Genomic DNA, 22,040 nt, shown 5'->3' with positions numbered 1-22,040 from the left:
CTCATTAGGGAAGGCGCGCCTCGGTTTAAGAACGGTTTCGGTTTAAGAAAGGACTTCCGGAACAGATTAAGTTCATAAACCGAGGTACCACTGTATTATTTATTGCTGATTTATTTGTTCCTTTTTATTGTTCCTTGTTACATTGAAGGAAATGATTTAAAAAACCCAATGTTTTCAAAAAAGAGAGAGAGAGGAAGAAGTAGTGGAGATTCCATCTGGCCTGCATTCAGATCCCCATCGCAGGATGCTGTAATTGTACTTTCACCAGTGGAAACATCAAAATGGGCTTTCCACTACCTAATACCAATCTATCCATGGTGAATTGGTGAGAATGGTGGACTGAACACAATTCAAAGGAAAACATCAGGAGTGTTCTGCAGGAGTGTTGCAACCACTCCAGACCCTAGAATATCCATTATTGTTAAAAGACAACCTTCCAGTTTAAGACCAGGCTTAAGGCTATCTTATCTTGGCTCAAGATAGCCAGCTGAATAAGCTTGCATTTGCTGACAAAACCACCTCTCTCACCCACTCTTTAAAGCAATTTTGTCTGTTTCTGTTTGTCTAAATTGCATGTTAAAAATAAATAAACAGAAGAGAGGTAGCTGTGTTAGTCTGTGGTATCAGGGTCAGGGGAACAAAAGGGTCTGTGGCACATTAAAGACTGTGTTTATTAAAAAAAGAAAATAAGACATAAGCCTTCATAAACCAGCATCTACTTCCTCAGATATGTGGGTGAAGTATCCAACTGGGTTGACTCAACTACCTGGTCATCCAGTTGCAGATCTTAGAGTCTTGGAGCTCAGGAGCACAAGAGCTTAACTTCAAAACAATCTTATGATGAGAAATGATTCCAGTTAGACCAAAAAGTGTTGTGGCAAGGGGTGGGGGAAAATGGTATAAAAAGATAATTCCTGGATGCCAAGATCCAGGCTTTGGGCAAGTACTCTTTGGTTAGAGAACTCCAGCAGAGATTTAAAATCACATAATATGCAGCAAAGCAAAGTGTGGAAATATAGACTGTTAGACCTTTAAAATACGCCCTTCTACATTTCATCCAAAGTTCCCCTCTTCCCCTAGCATAGAAAACAATCACACATTTAACAAGTTAAAATTAGTTTACTTACAAACTCTTTAAAGGTCAGGTTCATGTGCTTTTCCATACACCAGTCAGAAAACACAGACAGTAAAATTTGGCTTAGTTACAGTGGTGAAAATTCCTGAATTATTGGTAAAGGAACTCAAGGGTGGGGCTGATGAGATTGGAGTCCAGTACATAGCTGTCAACTTTTCCCTTTTCTTGTGTGGAATCCTATTCGGAATAAGGGAATTTCCCTTTAAAAAAGGAAAACATTGACAGCTATGGTCCAGTAGCATCTGAAAGGCCCAAGGTTCATCACCTGTAATTTATGCTTATGGTCCTTGCAATGCAGGTTTGAATGTATTGTGTAAGTTGAAACAATTCATGAGATTGCTCTTTTATTTTTCTGCAACGGCAGTGTAAGCTACTAAGGCATTTTATTCATTAGACACTATTTTATGTAAACCAACTTTCCATATTTATTCAGATTGGCATTCAGATTGCTACTTCCCTAAGATATGTCAATACAATACTGATATATACTGACAGGAGAGGAGAAATTCTTCAGCTCATAATGATAAAATAATAACGATATAATATAATCATGACGTTATTTCTATACTGCATTTTCTGCAAACTTGTATCCAAAGCAGTTTACAAAAGAGTAACACCCCAAAAGCAGCAACGCAATAACCACAATACATAATTAAAATCATAATACCATTTACAGCACTAACATTTCAATAATTAACCATTAATTTATAATACAGCAAAGAAATTTAAGTGACCATGAAGGACACCAACAGGCCAATTAATATCCCATAGGCTATAAATTCCTATTTTATAGCCATGAGAGACACTAGAATTTTGTACAGTGATGGCAACCCAAGAGCCACCAAGGCAAATGGAGCATCATCACCTATCCATCTGTGATATTTTTGTGACAATCAGTCCTTTTTTGATAGCTTCAGAGTCTCTTTAGGCTTTCCCCCACTCTTTCAGCCTCAGCTCCTTCCTCTGGATTTTCCCAGAAATTGTCTTGGGTAGGTCTTGAACAAACTCTACCTGTTTTGAAGGATTAAAAGAGAGGGATAAACTGAACACATCAACTTTTTTTGGAGTTACATTTAGTCATTGTGAAAAACCAACTTTTGTGGAACAGGGAAATCTTAATCCAAGTCTTAACAAAACACAGGATGACCAGCTGTCCCCACCTCTCCTGGAAAGACTCCTGGGCCTTGAATCTGGGGTAAGGGAGCCAGAGGCTTAGCCATGGGAGTTTTTGACCCTCCTTTCAGCTCCATGCAGCAAAAATGCTACAGCAGCTGAATTTCTGCATCTGAACGGTTGAGGAATTCAGGCATTGCAAATTCCTTTGTGAAATGATCCATTGCATGTCTTGGACAAATGTACTGACTTCACACTTCTCCTAATGCTGCAGTGGTCTCCGGCAGTTTAAATGTATCAAACTTGGAGCTTAAAACATAGCTGTCAACTTTTCCCTTTTCTTGTGAGCAATCCTATTTGGAATAAGGGAATTTCCCTTTAAAAAACGCTGGTGGCAATGTGGGTTAAACCACAGAGCCTAGGACTTGCCGATCAGAAGGTCGGCAGTTCGAATCCCTGTGACGGGGTGAGCTCTTGTTGCTCGGTCCCTGCTCCTGCCAACCTAGCAGTTCGAAAGCACAAAGTGCAAGTAGATAAATAGGTACCGCTCTGGCGGGAAGGTAAACAGCGTTTCCGTGTGCTGTTCCGGTTTTCCAGAAGCGGCTTAGTCATGCTGGCCACATGACCCGGAAGCTGGATAGTGGCTCCCTCAGTCAATAAAGCGGGATGAGTGTCGCAACCCCAGAGTCGGCCACGATTGGACCTAATGGTCAGGGGTCCCTTTACCTTTTAACCCAGCTTGAGACCCACTGGTGAAGGGTGCATTATAACAGTAATATATATTCAGAGAGCTAATACACATTTAAATAGGAGCCACTGGAGAGGGATTGTAGCTTAGTGGCAGAACACGTCTTTTTTTTCTCCATGCAAAAGGTCTCAGGTTCAATCTCCAGCAACCAGAGGACAGGTGAATATGTCAATTTTGATTTATCTCTGTTTTTCGTTTTTCCAATCTTAAATTCAGCTCTTCACATTTCAACATCAGTTTGCGAATTAACATTTCTAAACGTGCACATGAAAATTCGCGACCATTTGTGTGCAAATTTCTTCAAATATAAACTTTTTTTTTTTGGCAGATCAGCTCCCCGTAATATAATGCATTTTTGCGCTTCTATGCAAATTTACTCCAGTATATGCATTTTGAATGCACAACTCCATTGGACAACTGCATCGTAAAATTCAGAGCAGCACAAATTTCAAAGGCCAGCACAAATGAGGTAAGTTTGCTTTTAAATGTGACTCTTGTCTGAAACCAGAGTCTGGAAGCATTGCTAGGCTAGGATCATTCATAATTCATTCTTAAGAACATTGTCTCTCGCTCCACCCAAGATCCAGAGATTGACGCCGAGTAATTCTGAACACTGTACTTGCCTTTCGGGGGAACTTGTAAGGAGCTGTCACTTTCTTGGCATGTGTTTGCAGTTCAAGAATTAATTGTTCTTTGTCGTGTGACTGATAAACTGGCGACAGGACGACGAAAGCTTTCACAACCTACAATGAAGGCGAATGGAGGCAAGGTTAATTGATAGCCATGCTTGTGTGTGTGAAAGGGGAGGAAATGAGGCAAAGGGCTGCAGCTCAGTGGTTAGAGCTTTGCCTGCAGAAGGTCCCAGCTTCTCCAGGTCGGGCTGTGATAGAACCCAGCCTGCAAACTTGGAGAGCCACTGCCAGTCTGTGAGGACAATACTAGGCTAGATGAACCAATGGCCTGGCTCAGAATAAGGAAACTTCCTATGATACTATCAACTGTACTTGCCTCCCTCTCTGACAAAAACCTAGCTCTTGCAGAGATGGGGAATGTAGGTCTGGGCTGTCCCACCTGAGGCTAATGGTGGGGGCTCAGACATCACTGAATGCTCTCTTGGACACACAGTCGCCCCCTGCTGTACATAGAAAACGAAACAGGGAGGAAGCAAGATGAGACTCATTCCTCCTAGGATGTCCTGGGATAGCCCTCTATTGTGAAGGTGCCATCTTTTTCAGGTGTGGGGTACCATTGGCCCTGCAGGTATTTGAAGGGCTGACCAGTCCAAAGAAGAACAACCCTCAGAAGGAAGCGCAGAGGCCTAGAAGCTGCCCATCCACACTTAGCTCCTGGACCAGAGACTGAGCAGGAACATAGAAGCTTTAACTTCCAATTTCCAGGCTTATACTTCAGATGGAGTTGCATGTTGCCTACAACCCCACATTGCCTATAACAAAAATGTCTCATACTGATTGTAACTGACCTATATGAAGGACTCAACGATTTGAAAATAGAGACACTGGGTGTATTTTTGTTATTTAGTGAAAATCTTTCAAGACAAAAATATTGAAGAAGGAGAAGGAGGAGGAGGAGAAGGAGAAGAAGAAGAAGTAGTAGTAGAAGAAGAGAGAGCACCGTACCTCTCCTCGGACAGGATCTGGGCTGCTGACGACAGCTGCTTCTGCCACTGCCGGGTGCTCCATCAATGCATTTTCTACTTCCGATGGCCCAATGCGATACCTCAGATTTGAAGGAGAAGTTAGATCTTGGCAAGCTATCAGCCTGGAGCAGAGCTTTGTGTGTGCTAACATGGTTAACTTAGGTCTGTTAATTTCAATGGGTCCACTCTGAATAGGGCTAAGATTGGATCTCACCCTGATTCAGGCGTGGGGAGGACTTTGACCCTCAATATATTGTTCAACTATAACTCCCATCACCCCAGGGGCAAGGATTCATCTGCACGGTCCCATGAGTGTAAGCCAGCACAAAGGTTTCTGCTAGTGGAATAGGGCTCCTCCCCCTCCACTCCCTAGACCCCCAAGTGTGCTGGGGAGACCGGGACCTGTCTTTGTGAGACAAACAGAAACACTTGTGGTTATAGAAGCATCTCCTTAGCGTTACAGTGGTACCTCTGGATGTGAACAGGATCCGTTCCGGAGCCCCGTTTGCATCCTGAAGTGAATGCAACCCGTGTCTGCGCATGTGTGGGTCGCGATTCGCTGCTTCCGTGTGATGACATTTTGAGCGCATGCGCGAGCAGCGAAACCTGGAAGTAATGTGCTCCGTTACTTCTGGGTCACCGCGGAACGCAAGCTAAAAATATTCATCCTGAAGCATATTTAACCCGAGGTATGACTGTACTTTGAATTTAAAGCTCATAGAGTATCATTCAGCTAAATTTTACTTAGAGCACACATACGGTATGGACATGAATGGGCCTAACTTAGTCATGCTTGTTAATTTGGGTGAGCTTACTCTGCGTAAAACTTAGTTAAATACCACCCACAGCTTTCCCCAAAGAACCCTGGCAACTGCAGTTTAATTTTCACAGAGCTACAGTTCCCAGCACCCTTAACAAGCTGCAGTTCCCAGGGTTCTCTGGGGAAATGAATGAGCTTTAAATGTATGGATGTTACTTTACCAGGGACAGTGCTGGCTTGATTTCTAGTCTTTTAATGGTGTTGCAACTTTTGCATTGCAGATACTTGTGGCACGGTAAAAAAACAAAAAAAAAACACAAAACAGCAGTGCCAAGTGTTTTACAAAATAAGCATACCCAGAGGACAAGATAACATCATCGGCTCTTGCCACAAACTGGACATATCCCTCTTCATCCATGAACCCTCTGTCCCCGGTGATGTAAAAGTCCCCACGCTCTGTTGCGGCTGTTTTCTCAGGGTCATCCTAAGAACAATGCAGTGGAGATCAACAAAGCTACAAAGGCACATTCATCTCTTGATTCTTGCAACATCAGATGGTATCCTGCATTTGTGAAGGGCCCATCACAGATCTAGCAACACAGGCAGAATGTTCTAAGATCTCAAACTGAGTGCTTTCCTGGGTAAAAGTTGGCTTTTGCATTTGGTTAACACAGAGACGCTTGAGTTTTCACACTTGGTTAACTGCAAAGAACTAGCATGGAATACAACTCATGGCACTTCTGGTCCTGGAGATTGCATATAGCCATGATGGCTAATATCTTTCTCTATCAAACTACATGGATTCTGCTGTCATTAGCAGGGGCCCTTCCCCGAGTGCCTTCTCCAAGGAAGGTGCAGACAATGGCAATACAAGAATGGGCTTTTTCAGTGGTGGCCCCTTGTTTCTGGAATGCTCTCCTCAGGGAAACATGCCTGGCACCATCATTGTCAGCTTTTAGATACTAGGCTAAGACATTTCTGCTTACCCAGGCATTCTGTTGTTAAATGGCATGATCCACTGCTATGATTCCTGACCTGTTTTTTCAGCAAGGTGGGGTAACCCCCCCCCCCAATTTTTGATGTATGAACTCTCCTAGCAATTTTTGCTCCATCATATTTTCCCTTACTTATTTGGTTTAAACCAGATGTAGGGAACCTTTGGCCCTGAACTACAACCCCCATCATCCCCAGCTTGCTCGCTGTGCTTTCTGGGGTAGATGGGATTTGTAGTTCTGCAACATCTGGAGGGCCAAAGGTTCTCCGCAAATGATTTAAACCGATTGCCAGCTTGCTTTGCATTTTACGGGTTTGTAAGCCCCCCCACCCAGCCTTATTAACATCTGCTGAAAAAAGCACCCAATATCTTTTTATTCTAGGGGTGGTCCTCTAAATGTTGCTCTACTACAACACCCAACAGTCCTTGCAATCATGGTCAATGGAGAGGGATGATGGGAGGTCCAGTAAGGAGCATCTGGAAGGTCCCCCACCTCTCTTATATTCCTTGGAGGCTGCCCCATCATTTGAGAGGGTTCGTTTCTTACCACATAACAGGTGAAGAGACCCAAGGGCCTTTTGGGCTTGATTTTAACAGCAATGTCTCCTTCTTCCCCAGGAGGTAGGCAATTGCAATGTTCATCTATTATCTAGAAAGATGGAACCCCAAGCATCAGTTATGTGAGCTTTTCTGTTTTGTCTCTTTAGTTGAGCAATAGGGGCACATCACGGTGTTTACTCAGGCAACATAGGTTATTATGGTGACTGTTATGGCTTCCCTGCATTATAAATATTCCTACCTGGACATCAAAGGGAGGAGCTGGCGTTCCAGCAAAGCCAGGCTTGACTTTCATATCTCTCCTAGTCGAACACAACATAGTCTGTGTATAGAAATGGTAAATGTTCAATTAGGTTTCTCTCTCACACTCTTTGAAACTATGGTTTTTAACAGATTAGAGAATTTTCAGCTGACTTTATCTATCTTCCATTTACAGATTTGGGGAAGGGCCATAGCTGAGTGAGGGACTGTACAAGCTGGAGTCTGCAGGAGAAGTTGCGGCATGGAACAACAACAACAATTTTATTATTTATACCCCGCCCATCTGGCTGGGTTTCCCTAGCCACTCTGGGCAGCTCCCAGTACACATTAAAACATAATAAAATGCCAAATATTTAAAAAAACTTCCTGATACAGTGGTACCTTCAGTCAGGAACATCTGGAAGGCCAAAGGTTCCCTACCTCTGTTATATTTCTTGGAGGCTGCCCCATCATTTGAGAGGGTTACATATGCTTCAGGTTACATACGCTTCAGGTTACACACCCCGCTAACCCAGAAATAGTGCTTCAGGTTATGAACTTTGCTTCAGGATGAGAACAGAAATCGTGCTCCGGCGGCGCAGCGGCAGCAGGAGGCCCCATTAGCTAAAGTGGTGCTTCAGGTTAAGAACAGTTTCAGGTTAAGAACAGACCTCCGGAACGAATTAAGTACTTAACCCGAGGTACCACTGCACAGGGCTGCCTTCAGACGTCTTCTAGAAGTTGTGTTTTAGATGTTTCCTTGACATCTGATGTCTCCTTGACATCTGATGGGGAGCCATTACACAGGCTCAGTGCCACTACCAAGAAGCCCCTCTGCTTGGTTCCCTGTAACTTTACCACTTACAGTGAGAGGACTGTCAGAAGGCCCTCGGAGGTGGATCCCAGTGACGGGGCTGAACAATGGGGGTGGAGGCATTCCTTCAGGTATACTTTTCCTATACAGGGTTCCAACCAGCCAGCAATGCCCTTTTCTAGGGCACTCCATTCCATTCTCTCCAATATGGATGGAGGTGCATTCTCCCAGGTGGGGTGTTTTGGGGAATGCATGCATTTGGATTTGATAAGCTTCTGCTGGCACAATGGGCCAGCTGTGCTTGGCTGTTACCCAGAAGGTTGGTGGTTCGAGCCCACACGGGGACGGCAGTAGGCAGGTTTCCTGCATTGCAGTGGGGTTGGACTAGATGACCATTGGGCTCCCTTCCAACTCTACAATTCTGTGATTCTGTGATTCTATAGATACCTGATAAATAAGGTATACTATTCATTGTATCAAGTTGTAGGTTTCAACGGAAGTCTCATAAAGTTCAACTGTGGATCAGTTCATTCCCTAGTCATTCTCTAGTCAGTTCATGCATAAGGTCCATACATGTAAAATTATCTATTCTACCTGTCTGTTCAAAGAGTCCAATATCCACATGAAGGGTTGTTACAGTTCCGCAGAATCCTTTCACAGAGTCTAAGACAAGGATTTCTGGAATATAAGCCTTGTTTCGCCATCCTTGGCTTCATCAGTAGAGCAGGCTCATATGTAATATTGCAGGATAGTGGATCTTATAGCATAGTAGTGGTTGCGAAACAAGGCTAATATTCTGGAAATCCTTGCATGAACTGACTAGAGAATGAACTGAATGGTCTTCTGCTTTTTCCGTTGAACTTCCGTTGAAATCTACAATTTGATACAATGAATAGTATACCTTATTTATTCAAAAGTACAGCCGGTTACAGGGATGCGGGTGGCGCTGTGGGTTAAACCACAGAGCCTAGGACTTGCCGATCAGAAGGTCGACAGTTTGAATCCCCGTGATGGGGTGAGTTCCCATTGCTCGGTCCCTGCTCCTGCCAACCTAGCAGTTCGAAAGCACATCAAAGTGCAAGTAGATAAATAGGTACCGCTCCGGCGGGAAGGTAAACGGCGTTTCCGTGCGCTGTTCTGGTTCACCAGAAGCGGCTTAGTCATGCTGGCCACATGACGCTGGCTCCCTCGGCCAATAAAGTGAGATGAGTGCCCCAACCCCAGAGTCGGTCACGACTGGACCTAATGGTCAGGGGTCCCTTTACCTTTACAGCCAGTTACATCTTGTGTGTTTATTGAGTATGTTTCACGTAACCATAGGTTTATTGTTGTTGTCTATAGATACATGGCCAAATGCCAACATACCGTCTCCGTCTGCCCATAGCCTTCACGGATTCCCACTCCTGTCTGCGCTTTCCACTGCTCCATCACTTCAGGGCTGTTGCCTTCCCCACCGCTCAGACACCGTCTCAGGCTCTTGAACTTGTATCTGCATGAGGGTATGAAGAAGCTTGGAGTCAACAGTGATTATTGCCTCTGTAGCAAGGCGTACAATAGCATCCCAGTTAGCACACCTAGTGCTGGTGTAATGTTGGACTCGAATGCCCATCAGTCCCGGACAGCTTGGCCAATGCTCAGGTTAGGGTGGGATTGAGTTCAGAAATTAAAAAAAAAAAATGTTATCAAGTGCAAGCAAGAAGTAGAAAATGGAACTATTGTAAATGCAAGAAATAAAGCAATGGAAAATTAAATAGCAGAGGATTGGACTAGGTGAGCCTTGGGACATCCCTCGACTACAATTCTAAGATTCTATGAAATATTTCCAAAGGAAGCAAGAAATATAAATAATGAGATGGATTTAATAGGAAACAAGCTAAAACAAAAGCAAGAAAAAACAGGCAGGGGGTTGGACTAGATGCGACCCTCTGTGTCCTTTCCAACTCTGCAGTTCTTTGAATTTATGATTCTGTAAACCCAGGCAGAGGGACTCGGAAGTGCACTTTTAAAAAAAGTAGGAAGTTAGTGTTGAGTTTTAAAATGCACAGATGCTACCATGCAGAGTTTGCCATACCTTCCAACGTTGTGCTGCAGAAGCATACGATAAACAGTTGGGGGGCCACAGAAAGTTGTCACTGGATACTTGGTGAGGGTCTAGAGGGGAAAACACAAACACATTCCTATTGCACCATGTGATTCCAGAAGTCTCACCAGGGTTGATTTCTGATTTTTAACTTTTTGTCGGAAACATTTTCCTGCAAGGCTGAATTGTTGTTTTTACTTCTACCAAGAAATGGAGGAAACAGATTTCCTGCCTCCCTCAAGAAGAGTGAATTGTGGTCTGGAGAGGGAACATTGCTCAGCGGGAAGAGCTTTGAATGCAGAAGATTCCCAGTTAAATTCTTAGCCTCTCTGGGGAACCTTAGACTGGGGCAGAATATGGCCCTTCAGACCTTTCTATCCAGCCCTTGGAATGCTCCCCAGCTACCTCTCAACTCTTTCCAGGCCACAGCCCTCCCTGTCCCTGCTATGAACCCTTCTTGGATGTTTTGCTTGGTGGGGATGTTCCCTTAATCTCAAAGAAGAAGAAGAAGAAGAGTTTGGATTTGATATCCCGCTTTATCACTTCCCGAAGGAGTCTCAAAGTGGCTAACAATCTCCTTTCCCTTCCTCCCCCACAACAAACACTCTGTGAGGTGAGTGGGGCTGAGAGACTTCAGAGAAATGTGACTAGCCCAAGGTCACCCAGCAGCTGCATGTGGAGGAGCGGAGACACGAACCCGGTTCACCAGATTACGAGTCTACCGCTCTTAACCACTACACCACATTGGCTCTCGAACTTCCAAAGGTTCAATTTACATTTATTACTCTGCCCACTTTCCCCTTTGGCCCCACCCACCACTGGCAAGTGGACCTTGGGATACTGCCCAGAAGGTTACGTGGGCCTTGATGCTGACAAATGTTCTCCACCCCTAGGATGAGATGGGAGGTATTGGGGAAAGACCTCTGTTGGAGACCCCAGATAGCTCTTGCAAGGCAGGCAAGGCTATTATGGAGTACGTATAGGAACCTGCCTTATCCTGAATCAGACTGGTCCATCTAGCTTAGCTTTGTCTACGCTGATTGAAAGCGACTCTACAGGGTCCCAGACAGGGAATCTTTCACAGCCCTACCTAGAGATGTCATTGAACCTAGAACCTTCTGAATGCTGTCTAGAGCCAGCGTGGTGCAGTGGTTAAGAGCGGTGGACTCGTAATCTGGGGAACCGGGTTTGCTTCCCCGCTCCTCCACATGCAGCTGCTGGGTGACCTTGGGATAGTCACACTTCTCTGAAGTCTCTCAGCCTCACTCACCTCACAGAGTGTTTGTTGTGCGGGAGGGAGGGAAAGGAGAATGTTAGCCGCTTTGAGACTCCTTCGGGTAGTGATAAAGCGGGATATCAAATCCAAATCCAAAGCAAATTCTCAACCACTCTTCCGGGTTTGGAGCTCAAGGAGAAAACTCAAGGAGCAACTCCCCCAGACACCTTAGTCTTCTGCCCCAATGCTTCCTGCCTTAAGGCAATGTTAGCCTTACATTGAGAACAGTCGTTGGCTCGAACTGGACCATGCCGTGCTGAAAGATACACGCCCCTTGGATCCACGAAGGGTACAAATTGCTGAAGACGAATTTGATCCAGCCTGTGTCGGAGAAACCCCAGATCACATCGGAAGGATTCAGGTCCATCCAGTACCTGTAATAAGGAGGCAAACACGACGACTGCTCGGTTACATTTATTAGACTTACGTATGTTTGAGGAACAAACTAGACAGGGTGACAAGATCAGATATTTTGATTTTAAGACTTAAAGGACAGCAGGTGCAAGAATGGGGGAGGTGGAGAGATGGAAATGGTTCGAAGCTGTGGTAATGTGCACTTACTTTAAAAAGTTGTGCTGGGGCTCTCCTTTGGATGACTAAGAACTGGAGTTTTATTGTGCCTTAAGCTTAAAACAAAGATTACGGCCACTTCATCATGCCTATCAAAGTTCTTGCCACAATTAAATAAAGGTAAAGGGACCCTTGACCATTAGGTCCAGTCGTGACCGACTCTGGAGTTGCGGTGCTCATCTCGCTTTATTGGCCAAGGAAGCCGGCGAACAGCTTCCGGGTCATGTGGCCAGCATGACTTAGCTGCTTCTGGCGAACCAGAGCAGCACACAGAAACACCGTTTACCTTCCCGCCGGAGTGGTACCTATTTATCTACTTGCACTTTGACGTGCTTTCAAACTGCTAGGTTGGCAGGAGCAGGGACCGAGCAACGGGAGCTCACTCTGCCGCGGGGATTTGAACTGCCGACCTCCTGATTGGCAAGTCCTAGGCTCTGTGGTTTAACCCACAGTGCCACCCACGTCCCTACCACACTTAAATAGTCATTCTTTAAACTGCCACAGGACTTTCTGTTGTGTTTGTTGCCCCTGAAGATTTAGAAAGAGATAGATACCTTCCAACAACTGTCAGCCCAATCCCCAGACTGCTGCAGGAGTGTTCCACCATTTTGGGATAACCCGTGGTTCCACTGGTAAAGTAGATGGTCATTGGATCATGACTCCTTGTTTTGACAGGCTGATGATCACCGTCTGCAGCACTTTAAAAAACAGAAAAGTAGGCAAGTAGTAAGAATGGAGTAGATGCAATCAAAATCAATGGTCTGTGATCTTGTAAATTTAAGGTGTTCTGGGAAATTAGGATTCCAATAGAAAACGAATAAGTGCGAACTGCAATAAAATGTTGCAGTGGGAAGACCTCATCCAAGATACTCCATTCAAATTAACTCAAGTTCCTCACATTTTTGAATCAGCTTGTGATTCATATACAGTCACAGTCATACCTCGAGCTGAATGCACTTCGGGTTGAACATGTTCGAGTTGCGCTCCGCGGCAACCCGGAAGTAACGGAGCGTGTTACTTCCGGGTTTCGCTGCTCACGCATGCACAGACGCTCAAAATGATGTCATGCACATGCATGGTAGTGGCGAAACATGACCTGTGCATGCGCAGACGTGCCGTCGCGTCTTGCGTTCCATTCGGGATGCGAACGGGGCTCCGGAACGGATCCCGTTCGCATCCTGAGGTAACCTCCGGTTACAAACTTAATTCGTGCCAGAGGTCCATTCTTAACATGAAACCGTTCTTAACATGAGGTGCACTTTCGCTAATGGGGCCTCCCGCTGCCGCCACGTGACCTCCGCTCATATCCCAGGGCAAAGTTCGCAACCAGGAGCATCTACTTCCGGGTTAGCGGAGCTCGTTACCCGAAGCGTTCATAAGGAGGACGGTACGTAACCCGAGGTTCCCCTGTACTTAAAAAAAACCCACAATCCCATGAAAATTCTGCAACATTTTAGTTGACATTCCTCCCAAAATACATGTTTTTGTATACACTTTTGTCCGCTATAAAAATGTTCGCAAGTAATTGGCTATCTTCCTAATGTAGGTGATGAATACTGCAGACACCAGGTTTTTCTGTATCTCACTCTTTGACTTATCCCTGACTTGCTTAACAAGGCAGCAGAGATTCTCACTTCAGCAGGTCATGGAAGTTCAGCCATCCTTCTCTGCTGGTGCCTTTGGAGACCAACATCCGAGTTTTCAGGAACTGGCAATCAGATGCAAGAGAGTCGATCAATGGAGCCAAGGCGTCGTTTGTAACTATACATTTGGCCCGAGACTTTTGAAGCCGGTACAAGATGTCTTGAGCAGTCAATAGGGTTGTGGCTGGGATGAAGGTGACACCTAGGAGCAAAACAATGCGTGATTAAAAAGAAAGGAGACACAGCAAAAATGGATCTTTCTGTCAGTTCCTAGCACAAAGAGGACCTGACTGACCTGCTCTGATGCAGCCCACAGTGATCAGCCACCACTCAGGCACCCTGGGGAGGAGGATGATGATTCGATCTCCCTTCTGCAGATTGCAGGCTTTGGAGAGGACGTTGGCTGATTTCCTGGTTAAGAATGCCAGCTCCTCAAAGCTCCACCGCACCTCCTCGCCTTTCCCACTTACCCACCAAAGAGCGGGATTGGAAGGTCTCTTTCTATCCTATCAGGCACAAAGGATGGGAAAAAAATGGAAGCTATTTTACTTTGCTATCTCTCTAACAAGATTTATATACCAAATAATCAGCAAAAGGTTTCTCAGCGGTTTACAGAAAACCCTATAAACTATTCCAAAGAAGACACCAATAAAATCAAACTATCCCTTACATCCTGTTTCATATTTTATCTATGGTTTGATTAATTTTATGCCTACTTGTTTTTGAGCAAGTAGGCATAAAATTAATCAAACTATAGATGTCACATCCCCATAAACAGCTAGACTATCTACAGACAAAATTTGCAACGTATCTGATACTCTGTAAATTCAAGTCCTCAGGACAACAGAAATGAATTAAGCAGACCACAAGTAACAGTCTTAATGCCATTTATACAAAGGAAAAGAAAACATACAAAAACATTCAGAATTTTGAACATCACTTGGCATGTTAAATAAGGGAAAACGAAAAAACCAGAGGATGTAAGGGTTAGACAAGAACTTTCACACTAAAATGCTGATGAATTCCATGCAGACATTTCTAGGCAGGAGGCAGAATGGATTTGTAAGCTGAGGGGGAAATGTTGAGAACTGAATTTAAGACGGGAAAAATGAGAAACCGAGAAAAGCCAAACAGGACAACTTTTCTTAACTCTAGCTAGCAGTGAGGAAGTTTTCAGGCTACTCTTTTTCATTGACTCAAAACAGTTTTGACTACCAAAGGGACTTCACTTATTAATGTAAATGAAATGGGGAACTTTGCAACTTTAGGTTTTGATGATTTGCTAAAAATTAATGCTAATTTATGTTTTGTTGACATAAAGTTTTTTTTTTAGATATATATTCAGTGACCGTTTGCTATAAACAATAAAGATCAGCATGACTGACTGATAATACTAGGAAATCATGACAGATAGTCCCTTACCTTTTCCTTTTGGCTCCATTGATCCAGGACATCATGTGCAAAATTAAAATGCTCTGGCACATTTTTGTAGAGGGCTTCAGTGTCTGAGAAATCCAGAAATGGAGATCCACTGCAAGGTTGACTCATGATTCTACAAGGCAATTTGAAAGCACTAAAAGACTTTAAAACTGGAATTCTGGAGAGTAGCTTCCTTGCCCCTGCCATGAAAACTATTCTTACCTTTATGGAAAACCAAAAGAAAAAGAAAAAAGAATTAAACATGATAATTCAAGATTCTGCTCAAGAACAAAAACAAAACAACAATGACAGAAATATATGTATGAACCGAATAAATTCCAGTGACAAAACTGCAAAGTGGAACTCCAATGGAAATGCAACTTCACTCCGTAGCCAGAATGTGTCTTAGGGGTGGGAATTCAGAGTTACTCTGTATCAGGCTTCCTCAACCTCGGCCCTTCAGATGTTTTGAGACTACAATTCCCAGCATCCCTGACCACCGGTCCTGCTAGCTAGGGATCATGGGAGTTGTAGGCCAAAAACATCTGGAGGGCTGAGGTTGACGAAGCCTGCTCTATATAGCTCTTTCAGTGTTGAAAATGGGAGCTGAACTGTGCGTCATGTTCCCATTGCCAATTTGCTGCTGGGCCGGGTTCCAGCCTCAAAGAATCCTGGAATCTGAGAATTGTAAAGTTGGAAGTGACCCTAATCTAGTCAGAGCCCCTGCAGTGAAGGAATCACAGCTAAAGGACTCCTGACAGATGGCCATCCAATCTCTGTTTGTTTTTTTAAAAATTAAATGAAGGAGATCCCACCACCTTTCAAAGCAACTTACTCCAGGGTTGAACAGCTCTTACCACCGTAAAGTTCTTCCTGATGTTTAGCTGGAACCTCCTTTCTTGTAATTTGGGTCCATTGGTTGAGGGCCTACCCTCAGGAGCAGCAGAAAACCAGCTTGCTCCATTTTCTTTGTGACAGCCCCTCAGATATTTTAAGATGGCCATCCTTTCACCTCTTTCAATTTGAACTTAGCCTGATCTTTTATTCCCCTTCCTTCCCTCCCCCTTCCCTTTTTATGAAGATTACCCACTCTGGTGTTAAGTTGTGGGTGAACATATCAGACGACACAGCGACTCTTCAAACAGCTCTTGTTTATTCACAGGCCAGAACAGAACTGAGCTGAAGGGTTCAGCCAACCTGCTTATATAGAGCTCAACTACGAGGCAATAGTAACAACTTTCTGTAACTATCCAATCACTGAATGTCACTTTCAATTCCTTATTTGCATATAGACCTGAGTGAAAATTATCTACAGTATCCCCCTGCTGGCCTAGGGTGAGAACCTCAGTACATAACATCTGGGATCCCACAGCTAATTCTCCCCTGGTCTCCTCGCTGGCCCAAATAGGACTAATTTAGCCAGCTAGTCCTGGTGATCATCTAATGTTTATTGGATGGATTTCCCCCTTAAATTGATTTTTGAATTCTGAATTTATTGTTATTCACGTTTTATACTGTATTTTATGCTGTTTTGGGTTGCATCAATTAAGTGTTTTAAATTTGTTGTTATCCGCTCAGAGCCCGGTTTTCTGAACCAGGAAGGGTGGGGTATTAATAATATTTATTTATTTATTTATTTATTTATTTATTTATTTATTTATTTATTTATTTTTTAAGTCTCCTCTTCTCCAGGTCAACATACCCGACTCCCTCAACAGTTCCGCATTTATATGTATATTTGGGCACACTTTTCTCTAAAGGACACATTTAATACACATTTGGTCCCTTTAAAAAAGAATGCTTTCTCTAGGCCTTCCTCTCGGTTCTGCCACTTTTGTAGGCACACTGGGTGAGAAGGTAAGAGGGCCTTCTCGGTGGTTGCTCCCAGATTGTGGGGCTCTCTTCCATGAGACTAGGCTGGCCTCCTCTGGGCTTTCCTTTTGCTGCCAGCCAAAGATTTCATTGTTCCAACTAGCCTTTGACCATAAACTGGCGGGGTCTTCTGAGATGGGTGATGTTTCTTTTGCGTATGTGTGAGAATTTGAATGGTTTTCAGTGTTTTCACTGCTTTTTAAAACAAAGTTTACCTATTTAATTGGTTTTAATATTTATACTTTGAACCTTCATCTGTTTTAATTGATGCTGTAAGCAGAGACATCACCTTGCCAACAAAGGTCCGTATAGTTAAAGCTATGGTTTTCCCTGTAGTGATGTATGGAAGTGAGAGCTGGATCATAAAGAAGGCTGATCGCCGAAGAATTTATGCTTTTGAATTATGGTGCTGGAGGAGACTCTTGAGAGTCCCTTGGACTGCAAGAAGAACAAACCTATCCATTCTTAAGGAAATCAGCCCTGAGTGCTCACTGGAAGGACAGATCCTGAAGCTGAGGCTCCAATACTTTGGCCACCTCATGAGAAGAGAAGACTCCCTGGAAAAGACCCTGATGCTGGGAAAGATGGAGGGCACAAGGAGAAGGGGACGACAAAGGACGAGATGGTTGGACAGTGTTCTCGAAGCTACCAGCATGAGTTTGACCAAACTGCGGGAGGCAGTGGAAGACAGGAGTGCCTGGCGTGCTCTGGACCATGGGGTCACGAAGAGTCGGACACGACTAAACAACTAAACAACAAGCTGCCTTAGGTTCTGCACCAGGAGGAAATTTGCATATATATTTAATAAATAAATATGAGGAGGAATTCCACATGCCCCACTGAAAAGTCCTAATTTAATGCTGATGTCCCTGACGAACAAGCATTACTGAAGGGAAACCCTTGTTACATGAAATTATATATTTTTCAGAGAGGGAGTTTAAGGACAGGCAAGCAGCACCTGTATAATATTCTTGCCTGGTTTTCAAATTACTGAAAACTAAAGAGATTTCAACACTGTTTGCTGGAGGCTTTTGAAAATCAATTTTCTCTCTCTCTCCCCCCCCCTCCATCACCATCAAATCACATGTCTGTGTTGCTTCTACTGAGAGGCTCAGGAGATGTAATAATTTCATCTACTTTCCTCAAAGTTTCATTTATTTGTGAGCAGAATTCTGGGGAAGGGGCAGGCATGGATCCATTGAGAATCCTGGGAAATAAAATACTACTAAGCAAGGAAAAAATGGTACGATATGTTATAAGAAAGTACTAGAAACTATGGTAAGAAGTATAAGTACATTCAATGTCGTAAATGTAACTTACATCGGGAAATCTGTTTTCATATAATTTAATTTATTGGAATTTAGTTTATTGGATTTTTTACTTTGGTTTATTTTTCTTTGGTTAGAAATTTTAAGAAAAGAGCATGTACAAATACAAGTTTAAAAGAGAGAGTCCAGGGGAAGGCTTGATTTGATCTAAGAGAAGTTAGACCTCTCCATCTTGGTAATAAAACGTCTTCAGAGAAGGCATGTCTACCGAGAAGTAATCCACACTTTGTTAAATAGGACTTACTCCCAGGTAAGTTAATATAGGATTGCAGATCCAGCTATACCTACAAATGATATTATTGCTCACACAAAATGTGAAAACGGCCAGCAGTGAAATTCAAAAGCTGGTAGTATTTCAACGGATGTGTGAGTGTGTGCATGAAGGCACTTCACCCAGTGGGTTGCTAAACCTTGCGGTGGACATGTTTAATGGAGTGGGGCAGGTGCTTCAAGCCCCTCCCCCCCCGTTAAACAGCTTGCTGGGCCGCACCGCTGTTCCTCATGCTGCAGTTGGTGGGGCCTCCTATTGGCAGCCTTGCAAACTGCAGAACCTGGACTCAGCTTTTCGGATGTGTTATAAACATGCAACACCAGATGGCGCCAGAGAGCAAATAAAATTATAAGCGATTTTCCATGGCTTTTTTTTTTTTGTTATAATGATTTAATTTCTGACTTATTTATAACATTTCCCCCTCCCACGGTGTGTAGATCCACCCCCTGACAACATTTTACATTCTTATGTATAGACCACTCCTTAAGAGCACCACTGACTGGACCATCCTGACATTGTACAAACACACAGCTCCTGGCTACTTCCTAAACACCATTCTTCGAAAACAACATGGGAATGTAACATGTAACAAGAGTCTCTATATAAATATAATCTAGCTGAAATATAGGGTGGTTCTACATTGTTTATCCATAGTGATTGTATTGCAGACATTTGTCGGGGTAGACAATGGCAGTTGTTTACTGAGCACTCATCCTGACTTGCTAATATTGTCTGATGTTATGCCAAGCAACTGTTATTCAACACATCCTGAATTTGCAGCTATGTGACTGAATCCTACCCAAAAAGAGCAATAGTCTGAAAGCACTCCTGCTTAGTTGAGCTGTGGCTAATGCTTTCTTGAAACAACTGGAAAATATCTATGTATATTAGTTACAGCTCATTTCAAACTGACTGCTTTTGTGACTATACTTAGTTGGGCGTTGGTACCTACATGCTTTATATAAGATCTGGTTGTTTTAACAACATAGTTTCATTGTTAGACGCATACCCAGAGGACCTTATACAACTCAGAAACTAGAATCTCTGTATAAACATGCAGACAACTTACCACAACCCACACTTTGGAATAGCAGAGAGCACTCCAAAAGGAAATTCACCAGGGTTTTTGAGAACTGAATTAAACAGCAAGCAGTACAACAACATTAACTTTTATCAGAGATCCATTGATTGACATTTGAGAACCTTTCACTTGGATAGTCTGATGTAAGTCAAAAGTTAATGTTTGACTAGATCGCTACGTATTTGCCAAAAGGCCCCCGTTCTTTCCTCCAAATTAATTTATGCTGAAATGTAGGATATGCCTTCTTTTTCCCCCTTCAAAAGTCATTGGGGAATGCAGGTTGGATAAGGGAAAATGGAGTAGAGAGGTTTAGCAAATCCTGAAATGGCAGAACTCTGAAAGGTAGAAACGGTGGCCTCTCCTGTTTCATTCAAGATCTTCCTGGGCTTGCCCTAGTTCTTCAAGTGGTGAATCAAGTGGTGATCAGTTCTGGGGTTCTGGTTTGGGTTCCTTTTGAAGGAGGTCACAGAGCTTTTCAACATTTTGTACTATTTTCATTAGTAAAGAAGAAGAGGTTCAGCTCAGTTTGTATTTGAAAGTTAATTGTGTGTTCAGACCCACCCTAAATAAATTCACACTTGACTCAAATTTTACTTTGGTTTTTGGCAGAATTTAGGCCACAACTTTATTGATTACAGAAACTGAGTGGTTGCATAGGCTCTGGTTCGGTTAGCTCCCTGCACTGGCAGGTAGCACTGACCCGGGGTTTTGGCATAGGTCAGCCAAGGGTGAACACCTGGGTGGGTGAAAAATCGGGAACAGACTATGTCGGCCACCCAGATGTCCCCCTCTCAGGGGTTGACCAAACCATTTGAGTTCCTGGATTCCTTTAACGGAATACCCTTCACATAGGGATGGCAAGAGCGTTCCCCCATCCCTATCACCTGAACCAGAGCCTATCTGCAACCTTACAAGTTGTGACGATTTGCTACGCAGCAAGCCAAACCCAAATGGCAACAGCCAATCAGCCAAGTGGGGGAAATTCCTGCCGTGCCCCTGTCCCAACAACAGACAACACACAATGGCATAGCAAGGTCAAGCACAAGCCCTAAAAGTAGGGAGAGGTGGGCAGGTGTTCTGAATGCATGCACTGAAAGAGGAAGCTCTGGGTCACGTGCATGGGCATAAATAGGTCCCTCAATCCGTTTGGACTGCACCCCATTGGCCAAATTGAACCCAACATCGAGGGACCTACCAATCAGGTGTTGTGGCTAATCAATCTTACCCACCCACAACCCAGGGGATTGGTCTCCAGGTCTCACCACAACATGTGCCCTCTTTTAGGGAGGACATGATTTACCAAATTCACACTTTCCAAAACAAAAAAATGTGAACTGAAATGCAAGCTATTGTGACATTATTTACATGCTCTGGTAAGTTCCAGATTGGGTTGTTGCAATGTGCTATGCATGAGGCAGCCACCGAAAACAACTCAAAAACTTAAATTGGTCCAAAATGCAACAGCCAGATTACTGGCTTGGGGTTCTGTTTAGATCTCATATAATAATAGTCCGGCTCTATTCTGCCTTGGTCAGACCACACCTGGAGTCCTGTGTCCCAGTTTTGGACACCACAATTTAAGAAGGATATTGGCAAGCTGGATGTGTGCAGAGTGTTGGGATGCTGCCAGGGAGACGGAGCCATCATGCAGGCCCCCCCAGTCATCTCCGGATGATCACCGGTCTCCCGTGGAACAGCATCAGTCAATTAGCGACACGAGCCTCAGAGACATTCCAAGACTCATGCACACCCTTTTCAGCAGTCTCCACAACGGAAGATTCAGACAGGAGAGCATATTTACAGCTTTATTCAACGTAGATCAGAACAAAGGAAAAACATGACTGCTTGCCACAGTGTCCAGGAAAAAAGCCAGAACAAAAGCTATATACAAAACAGAAGTTCCCAGAGAGAACAGTGCTGGGAGTAAACAGGCATGTGACACGCAACAATCATGACTGACCATTTAAGGTGGAATGGAAATATCCTAACACAGAGGAGGGCAACCAAGTTGATCAAGGGTCTGGAAAGCAAGCATTGTGAGTAACAGTTGAGGGAGTTGGTGATTAGCCTGGAAAAGAGGAGGCTGAGAGGAGATATGATAGCCATCTTCCATTATCTAAAAGGTTGTCACATGGAAGATGGATTAGGTTTTCTCCTGTTCTGGAGGGTAGGACTCTAACCATGAAGTGAATGCAACTAGTGGTGGACATAAATGTAGCCAGGAAGTTGGACAGGATCATCCAGTGGCATGGGATTGCTCAACGTGCCTCACTTTTGATCTGCTAGTTTTACTTGGTCATCCATTTGTAATACCAAACTTGCAGAGGTCTGCAGAACAGAGCCTAGTCCAAGTTAATCAATCTTCCTTCGAACTCAGCTTCCACCTTGCTCTGATTTGAACTTGTCAGTTTCCTGTTGACCTCAGTGTTAAGGTTCGGAAATGCCTTGTGTCTAAAGTTCAGGTTTGTTTGTAGATAAATG

General features: G+C 43.8%; 1 protein-coding gene across 2 annotated transcripts; it reads right to left on the bottom strand.

Moving 5' to 3' along the window:
- Positions 1-1,099: 1,099 nt before the first annotated feature.
- On the bottom strand, positions 1,100-19,694 carry LOC309519270 (acyl-coenzyme A synthetase ACSM3, mitochondrial-like). Of its 2 annotated transcripts, none has more exons than XM_082200102.1 (14): positions 19,548-19,694; positions 15,011-15,229; positions 13,884-14,094; positions 13,580-13,790; positions 12,500-12,643; positions 11,593-11,749; positions 10,091-10,170; positions 9,385-9,508; positions 7,207-7,287; positions 6,955-7,056; positions 5,770-5,897; positions 4,634-4,733; positions 3,616-3,739; positions 1,100-2,142 (listed from the first exon to the last, which is right to left on the bottom strand). In XM_082200102.1, exons 2-14 carry the CDS (start codon positions 15,212-15,214, stop codon positions 2,060-2,062), a joined length of 1,749 nt encoding a protein of 582 aa, XP_082056228.1. In that variant the 5' UTR covers positions 15,215-15,229; positions 19,548-19,694; the 3' UTR covers positions 1,100-2,059. The 2 variants fall into 2 exon arrangements, with proteins under 2 accessions (XP_082056228.1, XP_082056229.1); XM_082200103.1 differs by having other exon boundaries at positions 15,011-15,140; positions 19,548-19,693.
- Positions 19,695-22,040: the final 2,346 nt, after the last annotated feature.

The sequence above is a fragment of the Podarcis vaucheri genome (assembly GCF_965113315.1).
Source record: "Podarcis vaucheri genome assembly, chromosome: 14".
In the NCBI taxonomy this organism is placed as follows: Eukaryota; Metazoa; Chordata; class Lepidosauria; order Squamata; family Lacertidae; genus Podarcis; species Podarcis vaucheri.
This window is presented reverse-complemented; position numbering and strand designations above follow the sequence as displayed.